The sequence below is a fragment of the Anomaloglossus baeobatrachus genome, chromosome 4 (genome assembly GCF_048569485.1).
Source record: "Anomaloglossus baeobatrachus isolate aAnoBae1 chromosome 4, aAnoBae1.hap1, whole genome shotgun sequence".
Classification (NCBI taxonomy): domain Eukaryota; kingdom Metazoa; phylum Chordata; class Amphibia; order Anura; family Aromobatidae; genus Anomaloglossus; species Anomaloglossus baeobatrachus.
The window spans coordinates 609,088,116-609,103,083 of record NC_134356.1 but is presented as its reverse complement, the minus strand read 5'-3'; the positions used below and the strand labels follow the sequence as shown (position 1 = coordinate 609,103,083).

At 52.3% G+C, this 14,968-nt stretch overlaps 1 protein-coding gene across 2 annotated transcripts in view; it reads left to right on the top strand.

Annotated features, from left to right (window-relative positions):
* The window catches only part of STARD7 (StAR related lipid transfer domain containing 7), a 72,064-nt gene that overhangs the window by 12,955 nt on the left and 44,141 nt on the right, over positions 1-14,968 (top strand). For both annotated transcript variants that reach the window (XM_075346195.1, XM_075346196.1), the window contains exons 3-4: positions 10,793-10,842; positions 10,917-11,027. In XM_075346195.1, coding sequence (XP_075202310.1) covers positions 10,793-10,842; positions 10,917-11,027 — 161 coding nt within the window. The remainder of the gene's footprint in view (positions 1-10,792; positions 10,843-10,916; positions 11,028-14,968) is intronic.

Here is a 14,968-nt window from a genome sequence, read left to right as displayed (position 1 = left end):
CCCCCATGGAAACCTGACAGATATGTGATGCTCAAAAGGCTAAATATGGCTCAGTCCTGGGGCGGCAGCAAGAAAAAAATACAGCTCTGCTCATAGTGGATACATGGGGCTTGGAAAATGGCGTCCATGTGTGCTGGGAATAGTCAGCTCTGAGGAATGGGCACGTACCGTATTTTTCGGATTATAAGACGCACTTTTCCTCCTAAAAATTTGGGAGGAAAATGAGGGGTGCGTCTTAAAATCTGAATATAGCTTTACCTGGGGGTCCTGTCTGTGCGGCGTGCGGGCGGCAGTCGGGTGTCTGTGGCTGCGTGCGGGCGGCAGCCAGGTACCTGTGGTTGCGTGCGGGCGGCAGCCAGGTACCTGTGGCTGCGTGCGGGCGGCAGCCGGGTACCTGTGGCTGCGTGCGGGCGGCAGCCGGGTACCTGTGGCTGCGTGCGGGCGGCACTCGGCTGCCGCTCTCACACAGGCACCCGGCTGCCTCCCGCAAGCAGGCACCCGGCTGCCGCCCGCAAGCAGGCACAGGTACCTGGCTGCTTGCATGCAGGGTGTGCGAGCTGGCTGCCACTGTGCGGGCGGCTGTGCAGCATGTTACCCAGTTTGTCCGCGGTCACAATTTCAAATGATGGCACCGGTAGCTGGTGTGTGCGCAGATGGAGCTTTTGGATGAGAGCTCCATCTGGGTACAAGCCGCTCCAGGCACCATCATTTGGATGAGAGCTCCATCTGCGCATGCGCCGCTCCAGGCACCATCATTTGAACCGGGACCGCAGACACTGGGACATTCACCGCACCGGCCTGCAGCACTACTCACCCGCCGCGGCTCCTGCCACCACGGACGCCGCGGCTCCTGCCACCACGGACGCCGCGGCTCCTGCCACCACAACCTCTGCCTCTTGTGACCCTGCTTCACCACCACTGCTGCCCCCCTCTGGTAAGAGAACACCGGAGTATAAGATTGACCCCAATTTTATTTTTTTACCTTTTTTTATGTCTAAATTTGGGGTGCGTCTTATAATCCAGTGCGTCCTTTAAAGCGAAAAATACGGTACATGCCACAGGATGCCACCGTCAGTGTAATTCATGGTGAAGCCACAGCTGCATGCGGATTTTGCCGGCAATCACTATGGATTTCTAGCAAGTTTGATGGGCGTAATATTCCGCTGCGGTCGGACGTACCCTCAGTCCTCATTCACATGGCCATTTTTTTTTTTTTTATCTCATGTGGAAAGAAAAAAAAAAAAAGATTTCCCTCAGGGCTTGGGCTGTGTCCATTTTTGTCGCAGTATCATTTGCTCTGCTGTGTTTCAGCATCCAGCCCTCCAGGACAGTCGTCACGTCGGCCGCCGACACCGTGACCATACACTTCGAGCACACAGTTACCTATCTCCATCAGGAGGACTTGTGGCCTTGACCCTAGGGCCAAGGATTGTGGCCACAGAAGTGACGGCTGCCATGGAGGACTGGACTGGAAGACTTTTTGCTGAACTGGACTATTGGTGTTTTATACGATTTTTTTTTTCTGGATGTTTGTACCCCAGACACCCAGCAATGGCTGCCGTACAGCGCAGTGATGACTGTCCTAATAGTAAAGGGAACCTGTCGGGTGCAATATGCACCCATCACCACGAGCAGTTCTGGGTGTATATTGCTAATCCCTGCCTAACCGTCCCTGTATACACTAGTATAGAATAAGGGATTTTTAGAAAAAGTATTTTTAAAGATCCCTTAAATTTACCAAAATTCCTAAATTGTACAATCTTTATTAAATATACTTAAAAACACTAAGTGGATGTATATAAGAAAAAAACTCCATAATAAAAATATATATATATATTTTGAACCTAAAGGGCCCTACGGTTGCCCCTACGTTCTGACCCTACCTTGCCACGGAGTTCGGCACCCTAAAGTGCGCCAATGGCGCCCCCGCTCACCGTAGCCTCACCCTTGGAGACCCTGATGAGTCCCTAACCTAAATCCTGCCGATAACAATGCTATCGACAATATAACAAGTCTGACCAAAGAGGTTAAATAATCAAGATCAGAAAAAAGTGATGATAATTGTATCCACTAATAAGATACCATGCCGCATCACAATGGATCCAGCATGCAAAGCCCATTCAGACCACTAGGTTTACTGGTGTGCACCACAGCACCCAGCAGGAATGAAAAGGGGGTCAAAAGCAAGAGCTACAGGTCAGACTATAAAGAGAAAGAAAAGTCAATATCTTCCCTTATAGATGTGGTTATCAAAAAAAAAAAACGGCCTCAACCCGTTCCTCCTGTGTTTCAGGTTCATTAGGAGGCCTGGCTGGGGTATAGATGTCCCTGGATGGTGTGGATAAAGATCCTTTATCATATGCTAATGAGGCCAGGGACTAGTCGCAAGGGTGTTAGTCGGCCCCCATAGCATGTTAGCACACCCCTGTGTGAGTGCTAGCATGCTAATGAATGCGCAGCCTCAGAGGATGGTCGTACTCACTTCTGCTGCCACCGTTGCTTTTTGGCTCACTGCACACAATCAGAATGTCCCCGGACCTCCAGTCATGCCCACTATAGCAGTGTAAAGCCAGGACGCGTACACATGACTGGAAGTCCGGGACATTCTGATCATGTGCGCTAAGCCGAAAACCAGCGGTGGCAGCGGAGGTGAGAGCGACCATCCTCTGATGCTGCACATTTATTAGCATGTTAGTGCGCCCACAGGGGTGTGTTACATGCTAAGGGGGCCGACTAGCCAAGGGAAGTAACACCCTTGGGACTAGTCCCCTCGCTCATTAGCATATGATAAAAGATCTTTAGAAATACTTTTTCCAAAGATCTCTTTATGTATGCTACATACTGTAGATACAGGATCAGTTAGGCAGGGAACAGCAGTATGCAGCCAGAACTGCTCCTGGTTCTGGGTTCATATTGCACCTGACTGGTTCTCTTTAATAGTTTCTCTTTTTACCTCCTTTTCTCCCTACCTGTCCCCTCTCACAATGTATGGCTACTCATCCCACAGTCACGGCACAGATTAGGCTGGAGGACGTGGTAGTGCTACTTATAGTAACATAAGTGAGGTAATCTGATGTTAGTCACTGTGATCCGGGGCCGTCCCAGCATGCCGGTGTAATTAAGGCCACATCCACGTTTCTGTGTGACTCGTGCTGGTGCTGCCCATTTATTTTGGGTGGGGATAGCACACACTGACCCATAGAGTTTCATTCATCCGTACACACATCATTTTTAAAAACTGATTAGTGTCTCTGTCATTGAAATCTGTGGGGATCCACCGGTTGATCTCTTGACATTAGTTGTCCGCTACTGCTCAGTTATAGTATTAGGCCCCTTTCACATTGCGTTTCAGTGGCTCCGTCGGGGCATATGTCAGAAATCCCGCCCCTCCCCCCCACAAAACGTGTTTCGGACGTATACGCCGACAGGGCCATTGAGTATAATGGAGCAGACAGAGCAAGCGTATGCTCAATTTTCAAGTGTATACACTTTCTGCAGGCGGATGCCCAGATGTAGAAGACTACGTTCGGTTGTCCGCCTGCAAAAAGCGTATACACCCGATAATGGTGCAAGACAGCATACGCTTGCTCTGTTTGCTCCATTATACTCAATGGCCCTGTTGGCGCATACGTCCGAAACTCGTTTTGTGGGGGAAGGGGCGGGATTTCGGACGTATGCCCCGACGGAGCCACTAAAACGCAATGTGAAAGGGGCCTTAGGAGAAGACCTCATGTCCTCTCCTCCGCTGCTGGCGCCATTCCAATGATGTCTGCTTCAGGGCCCGCGTGAACCCTGCAGCCAATCGGCGGCTGATAATAGGTCACTTCATTCTCTATTCGTGTGGACGAGAGCAGCTCGTTCTTCTCCCTGATGTCAGTTTTGTCCCCAGGAAGTGGCAGTGATGCGGCCTATTAGCGGCTGATTGACTGCAGGGCTCCACCACGGCCACCACTACCTAGACAGGGACAGCATCCTTGTGGTACTCATTCTGTCCACAACGTTGCGTCGTGGTTCCCACTGATTAACACTTACACGGCGCAGTTGTGATGGTCACGTCACCATAGAAGTCAATGACAGCCTCACATCTTGTGTGATCGCGCTGAGCACAGAGGCTGGTATCACATAGCTAACGTCCTCATGTGGCTCCAACATGATGGGGGCTGGCTCATTGGATGGTCAGGATGTGATGGATATAGAGAACTACACACCTCTAGGACACCATCCAAAATGTCATCTTTCTTTATCGTTCCTATGGGAGACCCAGACCATGGGTGTATAGCTACTGCCTCCGGAGGACACACAAAGTTACTACACTCAAAACGTGTAGCTCCTCCCTCCCAGTATATACACCCCCTGCTAGCCAGTCCTAGCCAGTTTTCATGCTTTGTGTCAGGAGGATCACACACACACATGCATCCTTTTTTGATTTTCATTTTTTCTACAGATTTGGAAGAAAAGCGGGTCCACTGGACCCCCGGCATGTCCCTTCACACCCCCCTGGCGGCGGTGCTGTTAAGGTTGATTCAGGGCAAGAGCCCTTCATGCCGCGCTCCTTCACCATCCCATGCTGGGGCTCTGGCTTGAAGTGGGAGCCAACACGGTTCTCACTGCTTTGCAGGAGACCGGCCTCCATCCGCAGCCCTTTGACAGGACCCTGCTGGACGGAGCACTGGACCCCCACCCCACCCAGGGACTGGACCCTGCGTCTCAAAGCTAAGTATAGAGACGTTATTCAGAGGGTCCTTCTGCAATGTGGGGCACTTTATTAGGTGGACAGTGTTTGACTTTGATAATGCTGCTTTTACTGTGTTTCCGGCCGGTTCCACTGTTTTTTTCTGTGTACCGCGCCGATGATGCCTGATTTTCGGCCGCATGTTTAACTCTAGGCCCCGGCTTCAGCCGCCGCTCTGCACAGGGGAGGACACTCCTTGTTGAGGAGATGATTCCCTCCCCTGTACATTTCTTAGCCCTCCGATTCCCGCTCCTGGGTTAACCCCCGCCCTCCCCCCTCACTCTAGCGCCATTTTCTCAGCGTTCTTACTACGCTGATCGGCGCTGGCTGCTCTGCAGTGCAGAGGGAGTGAATATCTGGCTGGGGGTCCAGGCTTGGAACCTGGGGGGGCACTCACAATAGCGGCCTGACAAGTCACAACCTCTGGTTGTGCACTTTTATATACTATCAGGGCATTGTGAAGGAGTTAATTCTTTATTATAGAACCTCCTCCTCAGCAGCATGTCTCACTAGGAGCAAAGCTCCAAGGCTGTACACTACATGTTCTGCATGTAGGCTCATATTGCCTGAACCGGCACAGACCCATACTGTAATGGTTCTTAGGTGGTGGTGCCTCAGCCTGGAGTCTCCCCAGGCTGAACCCCTGTCTTGTGTTTTCTAGACATTCTAGACAGAGCCCCCCACCTCTGCAGCATGTCTCACAGAGCGAGGCTGCAGGCTGTTTTTTATTATCCACTGCTGGTAGTCTCGTACGGCTGTACCGAGCTCATAACCGCTGTGGCCCCTCAGCTTGGAGGCTCATGCATGGTCCCTCCAGCTGCTCCGGGTTCGGTGGCTGACCCCTGGGGGAATCTCTTTTTCCAGGGGTCGGCTGTCCCGGCATCCGCTGAGCATGCAACCCCCTTCTCAGGGCGTTTTCTGCTTGCTCAGCAAAGCTCACAGACCCCGTCCTCCTGACAGGGAGACGCAGGGTCCCCTGTCCTCCCCGTCCCGCAGCTCCGATACGAGCTGACTCACTGGACGAGGAGGATGTCTCTATCAGGGGCTCGGACGCTGCTTTACGTACTTTGATCCGTCCGTAGATGACGGGGATGCGAATGATTAGATTGCGTCCATTATACTTGTATTGGACCTCCATCCGCCTGTATCAGGGGAGTATTCCCCGCTGGCAAAAAGGCATCAGTATACCTTTAACAAGACGAGGAGTGTGTTCCTTAACCACTCCAGTTTTCAACCCGCTGCGTCCAAGCCCGCAGCCTGTCCTGCAGATCCCACAGCGGGGTTCTGCTGCCTGTCTCCCCCTCCCATCAGAGGTGGTCAAGGAGTGTACTCATTCGCCAAGCGTGGCCACTCCGGTGTCCAGACTTTCAGCCCGGATAGTTGTATCAGTGGCTGACGGCACCTCTATAAGGATCCCACGGTACATTAATTTTGTACTGGACCTCAATCCGCCGGAGTTACCTTATCTAGGTGAACACAACGTGTGTTCCTTAACCACTCCAGTTTTCAGGCCCCTGTGACCAGCCCAGGGTCCGCTCTGACAGTCGCTTCCCATGAAGCGTGATTCTGAGGACTGGGTTTCCCCCGTCCACCAATGGTGGTCAAGAGGTGGGCTCATTCACCTCAGGTGGCTCAGCCCGGACCGTTATGTCAGTGGCTGATGGCTCCTCAGAGGAGATGCATTCCCTCACAGGGACTCTATGCCCAAGACGGTTGCCTGAACTTCCAGACTTCAGTCTTTCCATCCTCTGCCAAGTCTGCCATGCTGGACACCGCACAGCAGTGGTTTTGGCTACTTTCCTCGCTATCCGCAGGTGTGGCTTCGGCAATGGAAGGCAGATGCCTCTATAGAGGTTCCTTGCTGGGCTCCCCTTTGGTGGGACCAGTCTCTTCGGAACCAACTAGATGAAATTTAGGAAGCTCTCGGCGACGAGAGTTCTTCCTTGCCACAAACCTAAACCAGGGCAGGAATCAGTTGAGGTTTCGGTGGTTTCCGTTCCTCCTTCTGATCGTCCTCTAGCTTGGCCTTAGTTCATAGAACCAAATGGCTTGAAGCTGCGTCTTCAGAAGACCGCAGGAGATGCTACCACGGAGTCAGCTTCCTCCGAGCTATCTGGCCACGCCAACCACCTCCTTGGTCGGTGGCAGGCTCTCTCCACTTGGCGACGTATGGTTCTACCACGTCTCCGTTCAGTGGGGGCGAGTTTATATCTCCCATGGCTACAGGATGGAATTCTGTCCACCCGCCAAACAGATTTTTTCTGTCAACTCCTCCCGGCTCCAAGGCCGCCGCCTTCTCACAGGCCGTGGCATTTCTTGCAGGCCAACGGAGTAATTGTTCCGGTTCCCGACTGGGAACGGTTCTGAGATTTTTGCTTAAATCTATTTCTAGTCCCCGAAGAGGGCGGTGCCTTCCGACCTGGATCTTTAGCTTTTCAAGCATGGTCAGGTGTGGCGTTTTCACATGGAGTCTCGGTCTTGTTCCGTGTGTTTTTCACCGGATCAATCAAGAACCCAAGGAGATTCCCTAGCAGCCATCGGCATCAGGGATGCCTTTCGGCAAGGGTCAATCGCAGTTTCACACCAGCGTTGACTACGTTTTGCCATCGGAGTGGTCCAATTCGTGGCTCTTCCCTTGGGGTTAGCCACGGCCCCTCGAGTATTCTCCTTGGGGCTGCTGTGATAGGGTCCTGCACCCCTAGGGGTTGGCAGTGATCGTTTGCCCTGGACGGTTTTCTTCTCGGGGTTTCATCCAGTGCAGACTCTTAGTAGAGTACTTCGCTTACTCTCGCCACTCTAATCTATTCGGGTGGCTTGTCATTCTGTCCAGGTCCACTCTGACTTCGCACCAGAGGTTTTCAGGGACACAATTCGAGACTCTGTCGGCACTTGTGAAGCTGCTCTTAGTCGATCAGTAGTCCCTCCGCTGGCGGTCGACGTCGTTCTATCAGACACCAAATAAGGTGCTGGTCAGACGGTGGCGTCAATGGAAGCGATTCCTTGCCCAGTTTCTCCTGCGTCCTCTGAGACTGGAGGGTTTCCGCTGTACACGCGACCTCCCTCCTTCTCGGAGTGGTGGCTTCGCCACTGACCAGGAGCTCGTTGCAGTGGTGGTTTCGGCCACTCTGTCTCAGGAATGCTCCTTCCTGGCCCCGTCCCAGGTGATCCTCACCAGGGTGCTGGTCTTTCCGCCTTGGGAGCAGTATATCTCCACCGTGGAGCGCAGGGCGCTTGGACTCTGTCCGAATCAGCCCTCTGGTTCAATGTGCTGGAAATCAGAGCTGTATTTCTAGCTCTCTAAGCCTTCACCATCTGTTGGCGGCTAGGCACATTCGAGTCCAGTCGGACAACGTGACAGCGTTTTCCTACATCAACTTCCAGGGCGGGACATTCAGCCGTCTGGCAATCTTGGCGGCTCATCATTCTTCAGTGGACAAGGGACTCCTAGTCCACCATATCCGCAGCCCACATCCTAGATGTGAAAGCTGCGAGGCAGACTATTTCAGCTGTCCAACCGTGGTCCACAATCCTCAGGTTTTGCGGTAGGCACACTGGTTCATGTTTGATCCCAGCTTCGTCTCTACCTCTTGCCCAGAGTCCTGCGCAAGATCAGTTAAGGGGGCCGTCGGGTCATTCTCATTCTCCAGACTGACCCAGGCAGGCTTGGTACCCTGACCTGCTCCTTCTGTCCGTTGAGTTGCCATGGCATCTTCCGGACCGTTCAGACCTTTTCTCAAAAGGGTCCGTTTTTTCCGTCAGAATTCTGGATTCTCAGATTGACGGCGTAGCTCTTGAGTCCTGGATCTTGGCGACTTCTGGTATCCTTCCTGAAGTCATCTCCGCTATGACTCGAGCTTCAAAGTGTCCTTTGACCTTTTTAGCTTTGCCAACCCTCCTGTCTCTTTCACAGTCCGGTTTACAGCTAGGACTATCCCTCATTAAGGGACAGGTCTCGGCTCTGTCAGTATGTGCCAGCGGCGTATCGTCCGGCTGGCTCCGGTGCGCTCCTTTCAGGGCGCATCTCACATTATTCCGCCTTTCCTGCGGCCTATGGAGCCCTGGGACCTTAATCCGGCCCTCTCGGTTCCCGGAAACCCCCCTTTGCGCCTCTTAGGGAGGTTTCTTTGTTTCATCTTTCACAGAAAGTAGTCTTCTAGTGGCTATAATTTCCCGCCAGAGAGTTCTGGCTGTACTCTCTCGGAGTCACCCCCTTCTTGGCCTTTTGCATCAAGACAAGGTGGTCTCAGTCCGACTCCGGACTTTTTTCCCTGAGGTGGTTACTGCTTCCACCTTATCCGAGGCAATTTTCCTGCCTTCCTTTTGTCCGGCTCCTGTTCATCGCTTGGGAAAGCGTTGCATATCCTGGATCTGGTGCGGGCGCTCCGGATCTATGTGTCTTGCACCGCCGTTATTAGGCAGTGCACCTCTCTCTGGTGCTGACCGCTAGTCAGCGTAGCGGTCTCTCGGCATCTAAGCCGACCCTGGTTCGTTGGCTTAGGTCGGCCATTTCCGAGGCCCAACAAGTGTACTCAAGTGCCTTCCCCGCCGGGGATCAGAGCACATTTGATCAGACCTGTCGGTGCCTTTTGGGCTTTCAGGCTCCAGGCTACGGCTCAGTAGGTCTGTCAGACTGCAGCTCGAATTAGTCTGCATACTTTTTTCGAAGCTCTATCCAAGGCATGCTTATGCTTTGGCAGACGCGGGCTTAGGCAGACGCATCTTCCAGGCGTCTGTCGCCCATTTGTGAAGTTAGGTTTTGCCTGCTTCTCAGTTGTCTGTTTATTCCCACCCATGGACTGCTTTGGAACGTCCCATGGTCTGGGTCTCCCATAGGAACGATAAAGAAAAAGAGAATTTTGTTTACTTACCGTAAATTCTTTTTCTTATAGTTCCGTCATGGGAGACCCAGCACCCTCCCTATTGCCTGTTGGCAGGTTTCTTGTTCCGGTGTCTTCACCGGCTGTTATTGTTGTAGACAGAGGTTCCGGTTCTTCCGGTTTTTACTCTGTCTCTTCTTGTGGGTGGATGTCCTCCTTCAGCTTTTGCACTAAACTGGCTAGGACTGGCTAGCAGGGGGTGTATATACTGGGAGGGAGGAGCTACACGTTTTGAGTGTAGTAACTTTGTGTGTCCTCCGGAGGCAGTAGCTATACACCCATGGTCTGGGTCTCCCATGACGGAACTATAAGAAAAAGAATTTACGGTAAGTAAACAAAATTCTCTTTATTGTGCATTTAAAGGGAATCTGTCACCAGGTTTTTGTTCCGCCACCTGAGAGCAGCATCATGTGAAGACAGAGATCCTGATTCCAGCGATGTGTCACTTACTGAGCTGATTACTGTCGTTTTGATCAAATCAGTGTTTTCTCTGCTGCAGAGCTAGCAGTTATCCAGAGCTCATGAATATGATGGACTACCTGTAACACGCCAAGTAGTCCTATAATGATGATCTCCTGCTGATTAATCAGTGATTTTATCAAAACTACAGTAAATGACACATCATTGGAATCGGGGTTTCTGCCCATACGTTATGCTGCACTCAGATTAGGTGGCAAAATTCTGGTGACAGATTCCCTTTTAATCTCAGGAGTCATAATTGTTTATGCCACCTTTTCTCACATTATCATGTACAAAACTTCTCTTGTGCTTCCCCTCGCTTCTAGATCATCTAGACACATTATAGGGAAAACCTAGTTCCTTCTGACAAATCTATGGCCTAATTCACACTGACTGCAATGCAGAGACTGCCTGCCGGGCCCGGACATGAGCTTGACAGTCTCGTATACGCCTATGAAACTGTCAAGTTCGGGACAGTAGACTGTGGTGATTCTGTGCATCATGGTCTGCGCTCAGAACGCACGGTTTGTGAATGCGGCCGACCTCCATCTTCACCACCACTTTCACGTGGCACATCCACTACCCTTTATATCTCCCCTATTTGGCAGGGTTCCTACTTAATGTTTCTAGTGAACACTTTATTAATATTGTATACATGGATTCTCACCATACTTGTGGTTTGCAGCTTTCCTGTATTTTTAATAACCTTGTGTTTTTTCCGCAGTTTTCGGCTCATACCGGGATGTGACGCCTCGTCAGTTCTTTAATGTACAGGTAGGACCTCATTCATTCCTCCATACGTGTCGCTTTCTATGGATTGCAGCTCAGTGTTATATATTTTCCCACAGCTGGACACAGAATATCGCAAGAAATGGGACGCACTGGTCATTAAACTGGAAGTGGTCGAGAGAGACGTGCTCTCTGGATCCGAAGTCATTCACTGGGTCACTCATTTTCCTGTAAGTCAAAGTGATCTTCCCTTAATGTGAGAGGACCGTCCATTATTCTGATATTATTATAGAGGGGTCTCGCCAGCCCTTTAGTGACTAACAGTACAAGTGTTTTCATTTCTCTGCAGCACCCCTACAGGGGAAATGAAGTATTACATGATGCCCATTCAAATCAGTAACCTGAGTTACAAATGTGATAGTAATTGAAATGCTCTTTCTTCGGCGCTCCATTGGGAGACCCAGACGATTGGGTGTATAGCTACTGCCTCCGGAGGCCACACAAAGCATTACACTAAAAAGTGTAAGGCCCCTCCCCTTCTGGCTATACACCCCTCGTGGGATCACGGGCTGCTCAGTTTTCAATCTTTGTGCGAAGGAGGTCAGACATCCACGCATAGCTCCACTGTTTAGTCAGCAGTAGCTGCTGACTATATCGGATGGAAGAAAAGAGGGCCCATGCTAAAGGGCCCCCAGCATGCTCCCTTCTCACCCCACTCTTGTTGGCGGTGTTTGTTAAGGTTGAGGTACCCATTGCGGGTACGGAGGCTGGAGCCCACATGCTGTTTTCCTTCCCCATCCCCCTGAGGGCTCTGGTGAAGTGGGATCTTACCGGCCTCCAGGCTCTGAGGCCGGGCTCCATCCACAGACCCGGAGATCCTGCTGGATACGGAGCTGGGTACCGTCAGGGACAAGGCCCTGCAACATTCAGGTACTCTGTGTCCCCGTACAGACAGGCACAGACACACTCCAGCGTTGCTGGGTGTTCTAGTGCGCCGGGGACGGTAGCGCTACGCGCTTGAGTTATACTCACTGCAGCTTAGCTGAGTGAGTTTATGTGTGGGGAACTACCGCGCCGGCCGCCCCCGGAGACTGCGGCGCGGCTGAGACTTGTGGTGCGCCGGGGACTTCGCGCCGACCGTGCTTTTACGACGGCAGCGCTTATAAATCTAGTCCCCGGCTTCTGCGGCCTAGTTACGTTTCGTTCCCGCCCCCAGCCCTGTCAGTCAGGGAAGGGGAGAGACGCTGTACAATAGTCAGCGCCGAGGGCTGGAGTCTTATTTACATACTCCAGCCCTCTCACTGGGCACAGTGGGACGCCAGTTTCCCGCTCTTTGTCTGCAGCACGCCCACGGCCCGCCCCTCTTCACAGGACGCCGGCAGCCATTCCTGCACGCAGTCTGAGCTGGAGAACGGACATAGCCCTGGGAGACCCAGACAGGGGATTCTGGCGACCACACACCCGCTGTTAAGCGGGCGGTAAGCAGCACCTAGGTGCTGACCCCACTAGTGCCACAGTGTTGTTTTGTGTACTTTTGTCTGTACCTATATATTGCACTGTACGGTCGCTTCTTGGCTTATACCCCTATATTGCTCTGAGGAGACAACAGCATGTCATCCGCAAAAAGCAAGGGTGCCAAGGCACAGGCTTTATATGCTGCCTGTACCGCATGTGGGGCTGATCTACCGGCAGGTTCCACTGACCCCCATTGTGTGCAATGTTCGGTCCCTGTGCCACTTCGTCAGCCGGAGTCTATGCTAGTAGTGGCCCAGGCAGAGACGCCTGTGAAACCTGCCCCGGTGACGGGGACAGAGTTTGCAGTTTTTGCTGATAAGATGTCTGTGACTATGACAAAAATTCTAGAAACTTTGCAGTCCAGGCCGGTCACTCAGACCATGGGCACTGCTGATTCAATGTTCCCCGGTCCCCCTCAGTTGGAACTAATCCGTGCTCCAAGGGGGTCCCAGGCATCACAGGCTGAAGGCTCTGACTCGGACGACAGTCCCAGGCAGCCTAAGCGAGCTCGCTGGGAGAGACCCGCGGCGTCATCACGCTGGTCAGGGTCTCAGCGAGAGGATTCTCTGTATGATGAGACAGAGCTAGGTGATCAGGAGTCTAATCCTGAGACTGCTCTCAACCTGGATACCCCTGATGGTGACGCCATGGTGAATGATCTTATAGCGGCCATCAATAGACTGCTGGATATTTCTCCTCCAGCGGAGGAGGCAGCAGCACAGCAGGAGAAATTCCATTTCAGGTATCCCAAACGTAAATTGAGTACTTTTCTGGACCACGCTGACTTCAGAGAAGCAGTCCAGAAACACCATGCTTATCCAGATAAGCGTTTCTCCAAACGTCTTAAGGATACACGTTATCCCTTTCCCCCTGACGTGGTCAAACGCTGGACCCAGTGTCCAAAGGTGGACCCCCCAATCTCCAGGCTTGCGGCTAGATCCATAGTTGCAGTGGAAGATGGGGCTTCACTTAAAGATGCCAATGACAGACAGATGGACCTTTGGTTGAAATCTGTCTATGAAGCTATCGGCGCGTCGTTTGCTCCAGCATTCGCAGCCGTGTGGGCACTCCAAGCTATTTCAGCTGGTCTGGCGCAGGTGGACTCTGTCATACGTCCATCAGTGCCGCAAGTGGCGTCCTTGACCTCGCAAATGTCTGCGTTTGCGACTTACGCTATCAATGCGGTCTTGGACTCTACCAGCCGTACGTCAATGGCGTCCGCCAACTCTGTGGTTTTACGCAGAGCCTTATGGTTAAAGGAATGGAAAGCAGATTCTGCTTCCAAAAAATGCTTAACCAGTTTGCCATTATCTCAAGACAGACTGTTTGGTGAGCAATTGGCTGAAATCATTAAACAGTCCAAGGGTAAGGACTCTTCCTTACCCCAGCCCAGATCAAGCAAACCTCAACAGTGGAGGGGACAGTCGAGGTTTCGGTCCTTTCGAGGTTCGGGCAGGGCCCAATTCTCCTCGTCCAAAAGGACTCAGAAGGAGCAGAGGAGCTCAGATTCCTGGCGGACTCACTCACGCCCAAAGAAAGCAGCCGGAGGAACCGCTTCCAAGCCGGCTGCCTCATGACTTTCGGCCTCCTCTCTCCGCATCCTCGGTCGGTGGCAGGCTCTCCCGCTTTTGCGGCATTTGGCTGCCACAGGTCAAAGACCGGTGGGTAACAGACATTTTGTCTCACGGGTACCGGATAGAGTTCAGTTCTCGTCCTCCGCCTCGGTTCTTCAGAACTTCCCCACATCCCGACCGAGCCGATGCTCTTCTGCAGGCGGTGTGCTCTCTAAGGGCAGAAGGAGTGGTGATCCCTGTTCCTCTTCAGGAACGAGGTCAAGGTTTTTACTCCAATCTGTTTGTGGTGCCAAAAAAGGACGGCTCTTTCCGTCCTGTTCTGGACCTAAAACTGCTCAACAAGCACGTGAAAACCAGGCGGTTCCGGATGGAATCTCTCCGCTCCGTCATTGCCTCAATGTCTCAAGGAGATTTCCTAGCATCAATAGACATCAAGGATGCTTATCTCCACGTGCCGATTGCTCCAGAGCACCAGCGTTTTCTACGCTTCGTTATAGGAGACAAACACCTTCAGTTCGTAGCCCTGCCATTTGGTCTGGCGACAGCCCCACGGGTTTTCACCAAGGTCATGGCAGCAGTGGTAGCAGTCTTGCACTCTCAGGGACACTCGGTGATCCCTTACTTGGACGATCTACTTGTCAAGGCACCCTCTCAAGAGGCATGCCAACACAGCCTGAACGTTGCGCTGGAGACTCTCCAGACTTTCGGGTGGATCATCAACTTTTCAAAGTCAAATCTGTCACCGACCCAATCACTAACATATCTTGGCATGGAGTTTCATACTCTCTCAGCGATAGTGAAGCTTCCGATGGACAAGCAGCGTTCACTACAGACAGGGGTGCACTCTCTCCTTCAAGGCCAGTCGCACCCCTTAAGACGCCTCATGCACTTCCTGGGGAAGATGGTGGCAGCAATGGAGGCAGTCCCGTTTGCGCAGTTTCATCTGCGCCCACTTCAATGGGACATTCTCCGCCAATGGGACGGGAAGTCGACGTCCTTAGACAGGAAAGTCTCCCTTTCCCAGACGGCCAAGGACTCTCTTCAATGGTGGCTTCTTCCCACCTCATTATCACAAGGAAGGT